This window comes from Acanthochromis polyacanthus, chromosome 20 (assembly GCF_021347895.1).
Source record: "Acanthochromis polyacanthus isolate Apoly-LR-REF ecotype Palm Island chromosome 20, KAUST_Apoly_ChrSc, whole genome shotgun sequence".
Taxonomy (NCBI): domain Eukaryota; kingdom Metazoa; phylum Chordata; class Actinopteri; family Pomacentridae; genus Acanthochromis; species Acanthochromis polyacanthus.
The window spans coordinates 17214850-17232531 of record NC_067132.1 but is presented as its reverse complement, the minus strand read 5'-3'; the positions used below and the strand labels follow the sequence as shown (position 1 = coordinate 17232531).

General features: G+C 39.4%; 1 protein-coding gene across 1 annotated transcript; it reads left to right on the top strand.

Moving 5' to 3' along the window:
* The first annotated feature begins 1018 nt into the window (after window positions 1-1018).
* On the top strand, window positions 1019-11973 carry fbxo15 (F-box protein 15). The gene is made up of 9 exons (XM_022203943.2): window positions 1019-1375; window positions 3715-3819; window positions 4969-5193; window positions 6747-6950; window positions 7061-7190; window positions 7350-7432; window positions 8342-8487; window positions 9169-9293; window positions 9658-11973. Exons 1-9 carry the CDS (start codon window positions 1227-1229, stop codon window positions 9922-9924), a joined length of 1434 nt encoding a protein of 477 aa, XP_022059635.1. The 5' UTR covers window positions 1019-1226; the 3' UTR covers window positions 9925-11973.
* The last annotated feature ends 5709 nt before the right edge of the window (window positions 11974-17682 follow it).

Sequence of the window (17682 nt, the reverse complement as noted above, 5' to 3'; positions counted from 1 at the left end):
ATAGTCCTGTCGTCTTTCGTCACAGCCATAAAAAAATAAAAATAAAAATTAGCACTGTTGCAGGAAACAGCAGCAGCCTGGAAATGGCTCTAAAGTGACTGCTGGTTAGCATATAGCCATAACAGGCTGCGGGTCAGTCTCCATTTTTATACTCACTCTTATGGTTTCCATTAAAAACAATTGTGCCTCTGCTTTACAAATGCCCATAAAGTCCAGACCTGCAGCCATAGAACCAAAGGTGATGGTAACGACAGCCACATGAACAGTACAATACGCCGAAGCCAAAGATCCTATCATTGCAGGGGCATTACAATAAAAAATGCTAATCAATGTGATCCACCTCACTTCCACAGATGCTAGAAGTGCATGAAGACTCTTGCGGTCACTCCAGTAACCAACAGACGAGCATTTCGCACACATTGCTCGCAGCAGAAACTGTTCTAGAGAGAACAAACAAACTTGCAAACTGTGAGGCAGCTGCTGTTTTTGAGCAGCTCACATTGGAAGTAGTTGGCAGAGCGGCACCAGGATTATATACATTTTGAGCTGGATGACTATGGATTCATTGTGATGTGTAGCACTTTGGTCAAATTCTTCCTGGCTTGAGAAGCTTGAAAGCTATCTAGTTGTGGGGATCTTGAAGAACGGAGAAAACAAATGTATTCATATCTTAACAACTTTTAGTTTATACCTTCCAGCCTATCACAACTTCAAAACACCATGTAGGACCTTTATTCAATGCCCTTTAAATTCAAGCTAAGCTTACATGAAGCTGAACTTGTCATTGAAATAACAGCAATGTAATCAATCATGATAATCTACATTTTAAAGTGTGTGGAAATCCAGTATGTACACTAAAGGAATATAAAATTAAAACATCATATACAGTCTTCGATTTGAAAAATGCTTTTCTCTGCTTCTATTGAATATTGAATTTTCCTTCGGGGATCAATAAAGTCATTCTTTTCTATTGCGAAGACGCATGCGCAGCTCCTCGGAGAAAGGATATTGATGTCACCGTGGCAACAGGACGCGGAAGTTAGGAAAGCGACTACGGTCTTCGGCACAGAAATGGGTACAAAAAAAGAGAAGACACGATATTAATAGAGCCAACTTGTTGAGCTTTTGGATATCTAACGTTAGACTGATGGCCTGTACGGAAAAACGCTGTCTAAAAAACGTGTTTTTTTTTTAACGTTACACGGCCTTAAAACTTTCTCGCAAGTATGAATTATCCCGCATCTGTCACAGAGATGTCACGACAAGTGAAACGAATGGCGACGTCGAAAGCAGCCGTTTCCAGATTGCCAGCGGTAAGGACGTCGAGAAGAGCTAACAAATCACTTCCAGCTACCACTCGGAGCTTTATGGAAAGGTAATCTGTCAGAACAAGCTCTTTTTTGTTTTTGTTGTGGCATTTCTGGCATTCAGCACCTCGGCCAGCCTGTGCGCAAGTCAAGGCTTTATAGCTCTCTAAGTAAAAAAGATTTATAGCAGCAAAACACAACAACAGCACAACACAAATCAATGCAGGTGGAAGACACTTTGCCACATGTTCAAATTAAGCCATTTGATTCCTTCCAATTGAATGTAGGCAGCAATACAGCAGTGAAACACCAGCAGCAGACTGTTGCACTCCTCATTACATAAACAATTTCATTATTTCCACTGTTTTGTTTTTTTCCCCCATCTATCCATCTATAAATATACATATAAAGAGATTAAGAGCAGGGTTTATGGGTCTTCTTGCAGGAAATTTTGAGTGTCAAACACTTCATTTCCTGTGCTCTGGTGAATTTTTCGGCACCAATTTGCTGGAGACAGTTCAAAATATAATGGAGTATAATGCACTAAGGCTCGCAGGCATTCTGTATTGATTTCTAACATTTATTCTCCTGTAGAGGAGAATAAATGCTTTCTCATTTACTATTATTCCTGCTGAGTCAACACACATTTAGATCGGATTTTCCCCTCTGCTCTCTTTTTGTGTCATTTATTTGGGGAAACAACCTCTTTGAACATGCACGTGCAACTATTAGGGTCAGCCATGAATTGATCTTAACTAATTTATTATTAAATACAGAGGTGCACGTTTCCCCTGCATATCAATCTGAAATGTGGTTACGGACACAACATGAAGCATACTGCAGTGGTTACATAACTTACAAACTTAAGGAACTAATCCTGCCAACCTGTAAGGGTGGACTTTCCATATCCTTGTTTTGCGGTTTGAGCATGTATGACTGAATTAGCCCATATTACTACTTGTCATTTTGTCACATAGGGTAGTGTTTCAGTATGTGAAAAGAGTTATGGAAGAGCTAGTGTGCTTGAGCTGCAGTAAACATTGGAGATTTACATTTTCTTGAGGAAGCAATGGTGTACATTTCAGGCATTTTTTTAAGCAGGAAGGGACTATTTTCATGAAAAAAACAAATAAAACTGAAAATGTAACTGTGATAAGCAGGCAAACATGTAAGCTGCATATTCAGATTTACCAACATATTAATTTATTATTGAAATGTTTTCTTGAAACTGTCTTAGTTGTTCTAAAAGTACATGGCATATTACTGTAATATATAGTTTAGACTACAGTTACAGGCAAAACATATTTCCACCGCAGGATCTCAAAACTCCAGTGATCCCTCCCTAGTTTTCTAGTATTATCATTTCATCAAAGCTTCAGTTTCATCCTGCGGATTTATCATTAAATACTAGTTCAACATTCCCTTTGGCCTCAGGTGCACTTTGTGTTTACTGCTAATCAGCAAACATTAGCATGCTAACATTCTAAATTAAAATACTGGACAGAGTATACCTGCTTATCATCAGCTTGTTAGAATTGGCATTTCAATGCATACTGATGTCAGAATGAAGCTTTAAGCACCATTGTGCCTAAGTACTGTCTCAAAAAGGTACTGCATATCTGTAAAGTCAACACTGTATTGTGATTGGTTAAAAAAAAAAAGTATCTGTCAAATTGCCGCTGATGAGTAGTTGATTTTATAAGACCTGTACTTTCAACATAGCGGGTCCACTTATGACTTGTGTTATCACCCCTCCTAGTCATCTGGTCCTCTTTCCACACTATTCTAAATACCAGAATTTACAAAAAAAAAAAAAAAAAATCAACACCTCTGCATCTTTGCAGCTTCATGTGTCAGTGAGAAATCAATTCATTGAATCATTTGAACTTTCAAGCTGGAATGTTTATCGTTCCCCTTGTTAAAACACCAACAAATATGATTTATTCACCCGGTATCTCGTTCTTGGAGAAGTTTCATCTGATTTTTGACATGTCAGAGATAGACCAAGCAGCTAATTAGAACAGAATATTGCTCACTCAAGTGGTTTAATTGGGCAGCAGTGGCATCATTAACCAGGACAGGTGCAACCAGACAGACCTGATCAATGTTTCTCATTAAGAGAAATGGATGGCATCTCCAAACTGAAAACAGTGTATTTTTTTTTTTTAACTAAATTTTGTTGTGATTTGTAGAGTGCTTTGAAAAACCAGTTATTCATACTTTGTTTTACTGTATCTACCAAATGATGAACACGAGTAATTCCATTTTATCGCCAGAAGTGTATGATAAGATTGCCAAGTAGCTTGTTTAGAACACATTTGTCTCATAGGCCGCAAACTGAACAACAGGAGGTGTGCAGACACTGGTGTCACTTCCTTGAACTGATGTCTAATTAACTTTTCTGTAGACTGCCATCTGAGATCCTGATTAAGATTCTGTCATACCTGGATGCCTCCTCACTTTTCAGCATCAGCCACGTCAGTAAACTTTTCTATCAGCTTGCCAATGATAAGTAAGTATCAACCAGGGCTTGTCGGTACAAGATAAACATAAGCAGTATTTTAAAAACATGAGTAAGTGTACAATGTTAGAGACAGCAATTATTTTTGTTATAGATCGATCAATAATTAATTGTTTTTGTCTGAAAAATAAAAATAGTGACATATTACTATTCACATCTTCTAAGAGCTGAAGTTGACCCTTTTTAACTGACTGTTTTGTCTGACTAACAATGATAAATCCAAATGTCTTCAACTTAATAAGAAAACAAAAATTCCACATTTGAAGAAGTTTTCACATTTTAACGACCAATGTTCTGTCAACTAACAAATCAGTTGTCCACAAATTGTTCTACCTCTATTGAAGTTTGTTTATATATATATATATATATATATATATATATATATATATATATATATATACACATTTAATGATGTATCACTGATCATCATTAAACATTTAAGACCCTTTCCAAAGACAATGAAGTTTTCTACCTTGTTAAAATCTCTTATATGGCGTTTTTATACGCTAAAAGATATCATGAACAAATAAGCGGTCAGGTGGCAATGATGTAGTTATATTGCAGCTATTCTAACACACAAAGGGAATATTTTCATGAGGAAAAACTGTCTTAAAGAACATGCCCATTCAAGAGCAACTTTTTTTGTGGTCTTGTCTGCCTGAATGGCAGACCAGTAACAAATAAGCATAACAGACACATTTAAAAACACCCCCTAGTGAAAATCAAATCTTTTTACCTTGCTAACATGTCCATATAGCGCTTTAACAGTAAAATAAGCATCCAATACCATGGCATGTCCCAATGACAATCTCAAAAACACAGATTCAAACAGCCAGGGTTTTAGATGTAACAACTCTGAGGAATTGATCCTGTAAATTTGCAGTTTGGGGCTTTGTATTCCATTATTCATCTTCAGAATCTGGACAAAAATCTATGCCTGAATTACTCCAATGTTACAACTTGCAATTTTAGAGCGTGAAGTAGTTTGAACTTTGAAACACTGCTATCAGTTTTTAGGGATTTAATCAATGACCGAGGGACTTCTGTGTAATTCAGTCACCTGATAATTACCTTTTGCCGTTGTGTTCACTAACCACAATCCGTCACTCTTTTCTCTGCTTTCCAATACCATCAATGCAGTTCTCTGTGGAAAAGCAGATACATAGCGGAGTTTGGCAAGGATAAACAGAGGAAACCCAAGTGTACTGATGAGCTGCTGCTGAAGATGGAGGATCAAGCTGCAGGCAACTGGAAATGGCTGTACTTCAAGTCTGTAGCCGCACGTGACATGGACAAGTGGAAAAGACATCTCGGACACACGAGCTCTTACACCGGGTTACCCTGCCAAACGGAAAAGGTCCTCAGGTGGAGCAAGAGATTGGGCCAGGCCAAAGTCGTTATTGAAATCCAGTTTGGATGAAGTACATGACGTGTTTTATTTGCTTAACGTATCTGCCACTTGACTTCGCCTACCTGACACTTGAGTGACACAAGTGTCGCTTGTTAGTGAAGCTAATCGAGTGCTTAGCGTGACATTTTCCAAGCATTTGAACCTCTTAGCTACCGAATTCAGAAAAATAGTCTCCCCTTTTCTTGGGAAATCCTACTCTAAATGTGTTTTATTTTAGCCAATGTGGCTCTCTATGTAGCATACTGTGATGCGCATTTGCCATCTGTTCAGTATGTCTAGCCTCTTTTTCAGTTGGAAGGAGCTCTGCGAGGCCTCCATCCACTGTTTGTGGTTGGCAAACAGTAAAACTTTGGAGATCTGCCCTCGCTGTCGAGAAAGTTCAAGGGTAGAGACTAGAGGACAGTTCAAGCTGCTGGCAATCAAAAGCAAAGTATGGTTTGTTTTTCATATCGCACTTAATGACACTTTCTTATTAAAGGTGAGCGAGGAGGTCTCTGTCTGAACGTGATGTCTGCTCAGGGGGATGCCAGCACGCGCGGGAAAGCTCCCTCACCACCTCCACGGCGGTTTCTGCTGTGTTTTTATAACCTCTGATTAGAGACTGTGCAGCACTCAATTTTGAGTTCTGTGGCAGTCGCTGTGGTACAGAGGGGGAAGTAGAAATAATTGTGTTCCTTGCAGAGGCTGTCTGAATTGTTGAAATAAATTGCTTCGCCCCCCAACCCCTCATCCACAGCACACACACACACACACACCTGAACACCTTCCCCTTTCTCCCTCCTACCTCCAGCTCAGACAATCCCCTATGGGGGGTTTGTCTGTTCGAGACACTGAGGAGCATGCGATTTACCTTGGTAATAATCATTTCACAAGACATCACACATTGAGACGGTGCAGAGTAAAATCCCCTGGGTCATCTGAGGCCTCCTGGGCTGCTCCAGTTTTTAGCTTTGTTCCTCCACTTAATTGATATTGGATGGCGCCTCAGCGAGACACTGGCTGCATCACAGTAGGGGCAGCCCTGAATCACAGTTTAGACAGAATTGGATCAAGAGATTTATCACAACAGCTGCGGTTTCATTTCATTCGTTGCATATCATTTCATTAGCAAGAATGGCTTAAATGGAGTCATACCACTCCCTACTGCTGACAAAAGAAATCCAACAGCCATTAAACTCATAATTTTCCTGATTTAAAAAGCAACAGTCAGCTTTTCCAAATGCTGCCCAATTATTTCTGTTCTATTGAATTCAAATAAATGGATAGAAGATTAGATATTTGTTCAATAATTCAATTGTTGTCTTCACATGGCTATTAAGGAGCATAAACAGAGCCATTTCCCACTCAAAGTGGAGAGCCTGTTAATTTCAGCCTTGTTTCATCCAGCAGCTAACCTCTGAAGCGCTCTCTACTCCCCACCACAATACAGCTAACACGCTTTTATTGCAACCTCGCCCCTCAAGCAAATCGCGTTGTTCTCATTCTGCTTTGTGTTTTCTTACTCCAGAAAGTTGAACATCACTTGGGAACTGACGGTCACCGATAAGTCAGGGCATCAGAACACTTTGGAGCTGAGCTGGTCCCAGTTCTTTGAGACTTCTGTGACACTGTGTTGGAGCGCAGGAGGCTACTTGCCCAACTACCAGCACATTTCCACCCTTCAACTCCACGGTGTCAGGAGGATAGGCCTCAGCTGCCCCAGCCTAAAGAAGTATAGACAGCCAGCATCCCCCCCCCCACCCCCCGCTACACCCTCTCTCTCTGTCTCTGTCTCCTCTTCTTTCAGAAAAACCAACAGTTTTCCTTGCTTTTCTCCATCAGACCTGGCTGGAGGTCCCTCATGGCAAAGTTAGACATGCAGACTCTAACTAAAAACGCGCAGGTCATCGGCCAGGACAGAGTGGTGCAGCTGAAGTTGCTACCACCTGGCATCATCATCGGTGTCTGGAGGGTAATTACTTCACCAGCAACCATGGCATTTTAAAATTATTATTCATTAGCTTATTGCAGCTGAGCAAGCGTGATGGGTACTTTAAAAAAAAAAAAATCTCAGAACAAGTGATTCAGCAGGAGAAATTACATGGAATTTAAATGATGGCTCTTTTTGTAGGACCAGCGCTCCGTTGCCTTCATCATGCTCACCCTTCACTTCCACAAGCTGGTGGAAAGAAGCACTCAGGGATCCTCTGATTGGTAGGTGACTCTTACTCACATGTCCACATGGTGTGCAGTGTATCACCGTCAGATGGTTATGCCTCAAATTGAAAGGACGTGATAACTGACAGGATCCACTCGATGCTCCTATTGTGACCCATGTATGAAGCACTGCAGGGTGAGATTTGACACGTCAGCATCGCCGGCACTTGTGTTTCTCCAGAACCGCGAATATTGCGCCTCTGTCAGGGTTTAATGTAGAGAACACTATTCTTGTCATGTGTCAGGACCAGTTAGACCAGTGAGTTTTCTTCAGTAATTTCCCACGAGGAAGCAGCAAAACGCAGGTTTGAATTCTGCCCAGACACGACAGCTATTGAATTTACCCATTCACAGACGTTAAAACAGCGAGCAGGTAAATAAGCATTTGAAGATATTGACTTTTGCATTAAAATTAATTGATTCCAAACCTATAAAAGCTTGAGATTAAAAAGACACTTTCAGCTGAACTGCTCACAACCTGTGTTACACTCAGGCCATGAGCAGGGTCACCATTAGACCTAGTTTTAAAGGCTCATAGGGAGTAAAGATCCGAGACCTGTCACCCAAACTTTCAGTATTTTAGTTTCCGTCTGTCTGAAAATAAGAACTAATCCAGGTTATGTGACAGTGTTTTCTTGGAAGTGCTTCATTGATAATCCAACAAAAGATTCATCGGATCACACAGTATTCCTGATACCGCTATATCCATCACCTCAGCACAGTGTGGCTATAGCTCCCTCTCCTGGTCTCCAATGAGAACACAGTACAGTTACAGTAAATTATGACTGCGGTCCACAAAAGTAAATTAACCTGTGAATGCCTTTGTAATGAAATGCTCTTTTTCTTAATATTCTTGCCCCTCACTGCAGTTTTATTTACTCTTACTTTCCTTTTTTCTTTCTGTAGTCCCTTTGTGGAGCCAATGGAGAGCCTCCCATTTGATGACATAGACCCTGAATACGGTCTCCATGGTTACAAACTACACATTGCTCTCCACAGCACTGAACGCAAGCTCATGTCCGAAAGCTTCTCCCAGCTATTCTGCCATAGAGGTAATGTATTTATGCTCAAAATCACTCAGTCATAGAGTGAATGATGCTGACAAAATATACACTCAGGAGAGGATGTGTGGACCATTTAAAAATCTGGTCTCAGTGGATAGAGTATGGTTCATGCATAATAACTTTTAGATGAGTGCAGAACGGGTTGAAAAATATCAAGTGTTCATTTGCTTTATTTATTTCTCTTACTGCAAATTTAGAATATGAAGCCTCTGTAGCCATATTTGTACATAAGCATATACAAAATGTGTTTGTATTGTTTGTCTATTGTCTGTGACAAACCGGATGCACATTTAGCATTTTTCTCCACCAAAAAATTGATCAACTCACGTCACACTGGGACACTATAAACTCGAGCATGCCTATACTAAATATTACATATATTTGTAATTTCTCTCTTTCTCCTCCAATTAATAACCTTGATTGCACCCTCGTGCTCTTACCACGGTCTCAAGAATACAAGCGCTCAAGAAATGAACTGTTAATAAAGGTTGTTATACTGCTCCTAGATCTAAATTTAGGCGATACAAAAATGCTTTCAAAGCATCTCAGGGTTTTCTGAAACCTGATGATACCCTTATGCTTATATATTTTAGCTTATATTGATCAAATTACAGAAATATATATTATCATTGTGTGAAGACTTGCTTGTGTGTTGTTGTCTTTTACCAGCTCAGATCTCTGATGGACTGATCCAGCTTACTGCCATTAACAGCACAGACTTGTCGCAGCACACTCCTCTGTCTGGCAACATCAGCCTGCCCTGGTGGTGTGAGGCCCTGCAGGGAGAGGTGAAGGTATGACATGTACTTTAGGCTACTTCCATATTGTTTGAATTTGCGTTTAAGTAAGAAAGAAACGCACCCCCAAAGCATACATTGCTCCGAGACAGTATTACCTCAGAAATGCATAAATTATCTGGGGTTCAAATAATTTATGTATTTCTAAGAAGGACATAATTGAAGTTTGTAATTTTAGAATTTTAGAATGTCCAATTACTGCATGAATTTCATTATAAGAGGGTGTGCCGGAGAAAACATTTTCAAACTGGAAAAAAGTTGTTGTTTTTTTCCGTTTTGTTGTTTCTGACTAGAAGCGAAATGAAATTACAAAAATGAACACACATGCCGATACATGTTTCCTTTTTCCACTTCTTGCCAGAACTGCTGCATCATGAGTCTGACTTTACTGGATGAATTCAGGAAGCCCTTCACCTGTGTCAGCTATCCTGTTTCCATGAAGCTGGAAGAGGCGCCCGTTTCTTATGACCACGACGGTGAGCACTACCTGATCCACTACCAGGACTCAGACACTCAGGTGAAGATGCGGCTTGTGTGGGAGGAGGAGCAGCAGCAGTTTGTCCTTGTCAGTTTAGTCGTCTATCTGAGTGTTTGCACTGTCAACAAGCATTTTGGCAGAGATTACTGACCCTGACATACGTCTGTTGAGTTGAGGTTGCTCATCACCACTGTCCAACTTGTGGAAAATTGTCGGGTGAAAGACTGGGTCAGCCGTAGAGCTGCCCCACTCCATCGTAGCAGGTTCTGAAATTGTTCACTTTTGTGATGTCAGTAAATATCATGGTTCAAAACCTACTGTATTGTACTGTGCCCCTTTTTTTCCTATTTTCTGTGCCTTACACATCAGTTCACAGATGTCTGCCTGTTTTTTCTTATTTGATAATACTATTGCCTCTTGTTTCTGTAATGAGAGACTTTGTCCGCACTGTTGACTGTATCTAAAGATGGACAACCCCTCTGTAATGCCATCTATAGATTTCTTGAACAATTCAGTGTTGTGGCTCTGACCATTGCCCTCTTGGCAGAGCCTGACTCCTTGGTGCTTGAGTAGAGCTGTGGCAGACCATCAAATGCCTATGGGCCATGTAACTGTCCTCAGATGGTCCTCCTCTAATGTTATTTAAGCAGATGAGTTACTTTGCTTGTACCGTTTTTATACCAAGCTATCAACATGTTTACTTCTACTGTAAAGCTAGACCTTTTAACATGAGGGCCTATGAGGACTTTTTGGAGCCAGTCTCAAGGGGCCATTTAAGGATTTGAAGTTTTTGTCTTTATTTTTCATCTGCTTGGTTTAAGTTTGCAAAATCATTTTACAAATCTTAAGAATAATGAATGATTAATGCGTTGCTCTCGACATCATGAAGAGAGATAGATAGAATAGAAATATTAATTGGAACATTTAATTATAATTTTATGACATAATTGCTTAAAACCTGTCTGAATTCCATAGTCTGAATCTTTTAATGCTACACTGATAGTTTTTTGCATCTGCTCATTGATTGATTGTCGTAGTATTATAATTAGTCAGTCTATAATTATTCCAGTGACACACTCAAGCTGTTTGCACACAGGCTGCGCAGTTTTTGTACTTTGTATACTCAAAACTAAAAGAGGGAAAATATCATTCTTTAAGAAAACAACTTGAGACTTTCTGACCGAGGTGCTGAAATGACCTTTGTGTTTGTTTTTTTTTATATGTATGCAGTGCAGAAGTGAAGAAGCAAATTTTAAAAAATACAACCATTTTGTTAGAATTTGAGTTATACCCATACAAATATGGATCTTTGTCAAAGTGGAACAAAATAAATCTCTGTCCCAAGTAGAATGCACATTGAATATTTAATGCATAACGAAAACCTGAGCTTATATGTAACCTGGGGAAGGTTTTTGTGGCACCTTGTTTTGATCTGCTTTATGTTGTAATACCGCTCCACCATGACACTTAGTGACTCACAAGTCATTTTTTTTAACACTGTAATAGGATATTTCAAAAGAGCACAGAGTTTAATGGTCCATTTACATCGGATGTTATTTCTATACCAAAACCCTAAGGTCATGTTGAGGAAATAAGATTGCAGGATGTTGCAATTTATCCATGTGTGATGTTTTCTTACATTTGGGCTGAAACACCTAAAAACTCCACGATATCGTTGCCATCCTCTCTCACGGCTGATTTCATCACTTAGCTGGTCCCTTCCAACTTAAAGCATCCAAATTACTGTAATATTAATTATTAATAATCCTCAGTCATTAAATATTCTTATTGTAGTGATGTCTTTCATGTATTTCCTGAATTTTACGTTTTCCTTTGTTGTGTATGTAGATATTTGCTGATGTGAGCAGGCAGACTTTAAATGCATCCACCCTTTTAATTAACACTTTCAAGACTGAACTCTTCGTTTTTACTAAAATCAAGCAAAATTAGGGCATGCTTTACGTGTGTGTTGGAATGAACGCTTTGCTCCTTTTGTATGTGTTTTGCAAATCACATTTTGCCTCCTTTTATTGTGGCATGAATATGTTAAAGTCCACATTTCCTCAATTACACTGTCAGCTGTTATGATCTCACTTTCAGATGAAAATTGAGCCTAATGTCCACACCCTGGGCAAATCTGGCTACAGCGATAGAATTAGTGCGGGAGCAATTGTTGGAAACTGCTGCTGATGGGCCAGCACTGCTGATGGCAATAAAATAAGGCAGGCCTCTGGATAATAGGATTTCAGAGGCTCCCCTTCCTTCTCTCAACGAGGGTCATCATCACCTTGAAAAGATGCTTATTTTTCCAAACACAGCTCCAACATCTTTGGCAGTAGATCCAAAATTATTTGGGGAAATGAGCCAGAGGGGAAACGAGGGGCAACAGTATGTGTGATAAATTGTTTTCAGTGTTTTGTTTTTTTTGTCACAGGCTTCACAATTGAAATGAGACAAAAGCTGTGATGGGAAGAGAGACACCGTCTGAATCATAAGGGAACCGTGTGCTGTCATATTGTTAACATTTTACAGGCATTTCCTTCTGGTTTGTAAAGGCAGAATGAACCAATATAGGGACAACATAGAGCCATATAGAATTACACTGGATTGCTTAGTTGGACACCTGAAACACTGACAAGTACCACAAACTGCCCATTACTTGGACTGAATGATATGTATCATGGAAGATATTCGGGTTATAAGCGTGTTACAACACATTCCCATTATAGTGACCTTCAAACTACTGTTTGCCGTCACATCATCTGGTGCAAACTGCCAATCTTCCATTCCCATTTTATTAGAAAAACCAGGAGCCAAGGGCATTGTGTGCTGGTAATGGACTGGCAAGTATATAAAGCCATTTATTCAAACATTTGAGTCATAGTTGTGGCTGAACAAAGGACCATTGACAGAAAGTACAGTATGTTCTGTCTGGTTTCTGCACAAAATATTAATCTCATGTACCGACTGTGATTTTTCTATGAGGAATTAGAATTAAAAATAGACTACAATTTACATCTATTTGAACATAGTTTAATATAGGCTCTTCTCCAGTAGATGGCTCTCTTTAGTAAACAATGAGGAAATCTATAAACAACATTGTGTTTTCATTTTCTCTGTGCTTTCAATCAGCAAAAGACAGTTCCGGAGAAACAGAATACTTAACTGACTTGTGGAAATCTTTTTATCAGCACAATGATAATCTCTTTTCTGAGAATCATCTCTGCACAGTACAGGGAATTTATTATGCTCTCGTCTTTCCTTGCCGTTTCCCTTTTTCTGCTCTTTTGCAAAGTCATTACCAGCCTGTGTGTTAATCAAAACTTAAAAGACTTCAACACCAAATAACAATTAAGAACGAATCCGCCGCCAAACCACTGAATGGGTAAATTTAGTGGCATAAAGCTTCATTAAACTCATCTTTCTTAGTTTCCTCACAGGCTAATCTTGGAAGAAAATTGCTTCCATTTTTAGCCTTTAATTCTCTCCCATGTGAGTGACCAGCTGGGCCCGCAAACTAAGCCAATGACACAGTCCTTATTTTGTCCTCTCACTGGAGAAAAAACAGTCAACTAATGAAATTCTGCATGAGTGAGATTGATTGTGTGTGTCTGCCAGCATACATGTTGGCTTTCTTTTTTTTTTTTTTAATTTACAATGACACACTGAAAAGATTGTTGCCTTAAAAGAAAATTAATACTCTGTTCATCTTCCCAAAGTTTGGGAAATAATCACACTTTTCTTCCGCACTGATGACTGCTAAGTCCTCACAAATCCTGACCCGTAATATTCCACATTTACGACCCTGTTGAGTATATGAGGCCAGGGAAGTTAATTATGCTTGTAATGATCAGAACTACATCAGCTACAACAGCCCAAAATGTCTCTGCCAAAAATCTCCCATTGGAAGCTGTACAATGAAGCGAGAACTGTTTTGTCGAGGCAACAAAATAACAGATGGCCTGGCATGTACAGTTGCTAGAAGTGAACCCTGCTACAGTAACATTGTAGTCACATTTCTCTAACTGTTCACCATCTTGTCTTCTGTAAGTCTTTTGATCCCTGCAGTGAAGAACAACTGGATAATATGTCAATCTGTGAAATAATTACATTGTAGTGGATTTAAATACAGTAAAAAAAAAACTATGTAATTTTATGGTCAAATGTTACAAAAGACCAAATTATTACATGTAAAACTACAGGGTATGGACAGCAAGACAGCTAAATAAATGATTTACGCTTTTTCAATCTTTAATATATATATTTTTCCTTTCAAATACTGGAAAATAAAGATTTTTTTGCTGCTTTAAATATAGTGAAAAATGTGACATTTTATGATAAAATCTTATAAAAATACAGATTTTTGATGTAGACATTATTGCCAGTTTTGGCCTGTTTTTTGCTTTTTTTCTAACAGTTACCATGTTTTTTTTCTGTGATTGTAATAATTATCTGTAGTTTCACAAAACAGATAAACTCTACAAAATAATAAATTGTTGAAAAAAAAAATAAAAACTGTAACTGTAAAGAAGACCAGCCAGTTAATACAGTCACAGCTGCTAGAGGCCCAGTGAAGCATGTTGGGAATGAAGGCTGGACAGTGCAGTCCAATCCCACAGCACCGCTACTGCGGTACAAATTGCTGAAAACCTTACTGCTGACTATGACAGAAAAGTATCAGAAACCCATTGGGCACTACAAAATGCTTTACATGGGGCTGTGTGTGTGGCTATAAACTGGTCTGAGTGTCCTTTTTGACTCCTGTACCCAACCAAAAGCACCTACAAAGGGCACTTGAGTATCAGAACTGAACCACAGAGCAATGTTCTTCTGAGAGATCTTGAGTTCTTGCTTTCATTTGAGCGTTACTTTGGCACATACCACTTACATAAATGTTGTTACAGACCCCTACACCCCTTCATGGCAACGATATTCTCTTATGACAGTGGCCTCTTTCAGTAGGATAATGTGCCCTGGAATGCTACAAAAATTGTTCAGGAGTGGCTTGAAGAACATGACATGAGGGTTAAAGGTGTTGACTTGGCCTCCAAATCCTCCAGATCTCAAGTCAATCCCATAAGATAGCTACAGAGAGAAAAAGTAGCTCTGATGGTCATTCATTTGAATTTCTCAGGGATATTTCACCCTATTTTGACCAGAACCTGCAGCTTAAGCATGAGAACAGGGTAGAACATTTAGAAGAGGATTATTCTTCATCTTTAAACTGGCAGAGCATGATAGAAATCAATATTTCAGATAGGACACAATCCACCAAAACTGCGATCCTGAAGGGAGCAGATGGGCTGAGTCACCTTGTCATGAAATGGAATTTAATGGAATTAGCCTATGTGTGTGTGTTGCATTTCCTTTGAATTTGTGCATGCATGCATGACCTTCTCATCTGAATGCAGGGAATCAGCAGCATGCTGAATGTAAACAGGTGAACATCTGGTAAGGCACCATGACACTGGATACAAAGGAAATATCCTACCATTGAAAAATGTACAATGGAATCATCATGAAGCCATGGCCCATTTAAACGGAAAAGTTATGGCGGATTACATGTTACATGAACTATGCATGGCTTTTGAGCAAACAATATTTGTTTGCATTCAGGGAGATGAATCACTCATGCTCCAGAGGATGAGTGGAAAGAATGGGTTGTATAGCTCGGGGGAGAGACCACAGCGTTGGTATGGGAAGTGGAGGCAAGCAAACTGTCTGGGAAATGATTCATGTTGCAGGGTTTAGGTGCCCTAACAAAGGCCATAACTCATATTTCATCGTAGATGGAGATGATATAACATCTGCAAAACCTTTGTATTTTGATCTAGCTTGTCCTGGGGCAGAGATACTCATATCTGCTGGAAGGCAGAGATAGAGTACAGTTGCTGTTATTAATAGAGCATATTCAAAACAGCAGCCATTGTGCCAAAGTACTTTCCAGTAAAAAAAAAAAAATTATGATTAGTGATACAAATCCTCTGACAAGTGTAAATATTGAGGTCAAGTCCCTGTAGAGCTATTTATGATGATAATTTACCGAACTAATAGTAATAATTTAAACCCAGAATATGAACAACACAGATTCCAATACTTCTGAATTGATAAGAAATGGCATGTTCAGTAAGTCTTGCACTTTTCAGTTTAAGAGTGCGGAGGAGAGAGTGGTCAGGAAGATGTTGAAGGCCCTCCCTGAGCACAGCTCAACAGGCACCGACATGCTAAATCCAATGCTTTGAAAAAGGCAGTTATTTATCGTGCCATCAAACTTTGGAATAGCTGCCCCCTCCACATATGACAATCTAACAGTAAGGCCTCATTCAAATGCAATCTTAGAATGCACTACTTAATGGCTGAGCAGTAATCCAGTCTGACAAGTATTATGTCCTATTTATGTGATGTTTCTTGTTCTGTTTGTTCCTGTTGTCTGAATGACTGGTCTAGCATCAACTTGTCACCGTAAACAGATGTACATCAAATGTGTATTTTGGTAGATGTGATCTAGATGCTTGATCTTTTTATGTAAGGTTGTTTTTAGGACCCCAGGAAGACTAGCTGGTGCCACTGGCATCAGCTAATGGGGATCCTTTTTAAATAAATAAATAAATAAATAAACCCCACAAAGTTGTATGAAACACTACTTTACCTTGCTGTGTATATTACAAGGTTAGGATGAGACCCTAGAGTATTAATTATAGAGATTAACCCACCTAATTTAATAGCAGTAGTATATCTAAGACACCAAGGTATGAATAATTGTGGAGAAAACCCTCATTATTATATTAAAACAGATAAGAGCCTTTGGTATTATCGATATCGGATATTAACCTAACTACTTTAATATAAGGCTGAGATCCAACAGCATTAGAAAGTACGGAAATTAACATGACAATTTTTTTTAAAGTACTCTACAAAATACATATGAAAATGCAGAAAGTCAGTCTGATTGCAAAATATTGGTTTTGCTTTCCACCAAACTATAAAGCGATGACAATGGGAGGGTTCAGCAGCTTCATTTGAAAGCACCTCTACCTGTTATTTTAATTACTACAAAAGCTTTATCTGCCGTCATGTAGGTGAAAGAAAGAGGGTACAGAGAAGTGGAAGTGCTGGTATTTGGAGCTTCTTGGTAATGAGTCAGTAACTGTAATGTTCTATAGTGGCCTTGAATCATGAACTCAAGAATAACTGAAATGTTAACACAACAAGCAGTGCTTTACCTCTCAAGCCTGATTCTGATTAAATCAAAATTACCTAAATTGGTATGCAAAATAGGTAAGGGCAAATACCTGCGACTGGAGGCTCCACCAGCAGAGGAGGCAAGAGATGCAGGAGCACCGACTGTATTGCACAGTCTGTGGTGCAGGTGTCACGGTAGATCGACTGTGACGTCATCGCGGTGGGCGGTAACAGCTACCTCGGACCCGGAAGTTGGGCGCAGGTAACAAGAGCTGGAAAAAAAATCGAATTTCGGCGCTTGAATTGAGAGTCTGTGTTGCGTAGAGAAGATAACATAGACAAGAACAGCAGGGACGTCTGGAGGAGACATGACGAACGGATGTTGGCTGAGCAGGAGCGGGGTTCAGGTGTTTTATATCTTTGCTACTTCCGGAGATGATGAGCATGATCAGAGGCAGAAGGAACAACAAATCCGCAAATACTGAGTTATATAATCTGAATGAGAGACGTCTGAGGAGGAGATAAGTAGCAGTGATGGTTTTGTAGCTCTGTAGATGCTGGTGTGTGGCTGGCAGACTGACTGCCACTGCTGCCACTATTTTAAAAAAAACGCGCTAAATGTGCGGGCAGGACTGAAGTAGTGATTGGCCAGAGAAGGGGGCTTGTGTTTAGCTGCCTCATGCCTGCCTGACCTAAAGAGAATATCCATAAAAGTCTTTATTTTTA

What these genes read in the sequence shown, in the direction of transcription:
- fbxo15 (XM_022203943.2), top strand. Translation starts at nt 1,227, where the DNA reads ATGAATTATCCCGCATCTGTCACAGAGATGTCACGACAAGTGAAACGA. An exon ending in CAAACGGAAAAGGTCCTCAG is followed by an intron (nt 5,194 to 6,746) that starts GTGGAGCAAGAG and finishes TTCTTACTCCAG; the next exon opens with AAAGTTGAACATCACTTGGG. An exon ending in CCAGCTATTCTGCCATAGAG is followed by an intron (nt 8,488 to 9,168) that starts GTAATGTATTTA and finishes GTCTTTTACCAG; the next exon opens with CTCAGATCTCTGATGGACTG.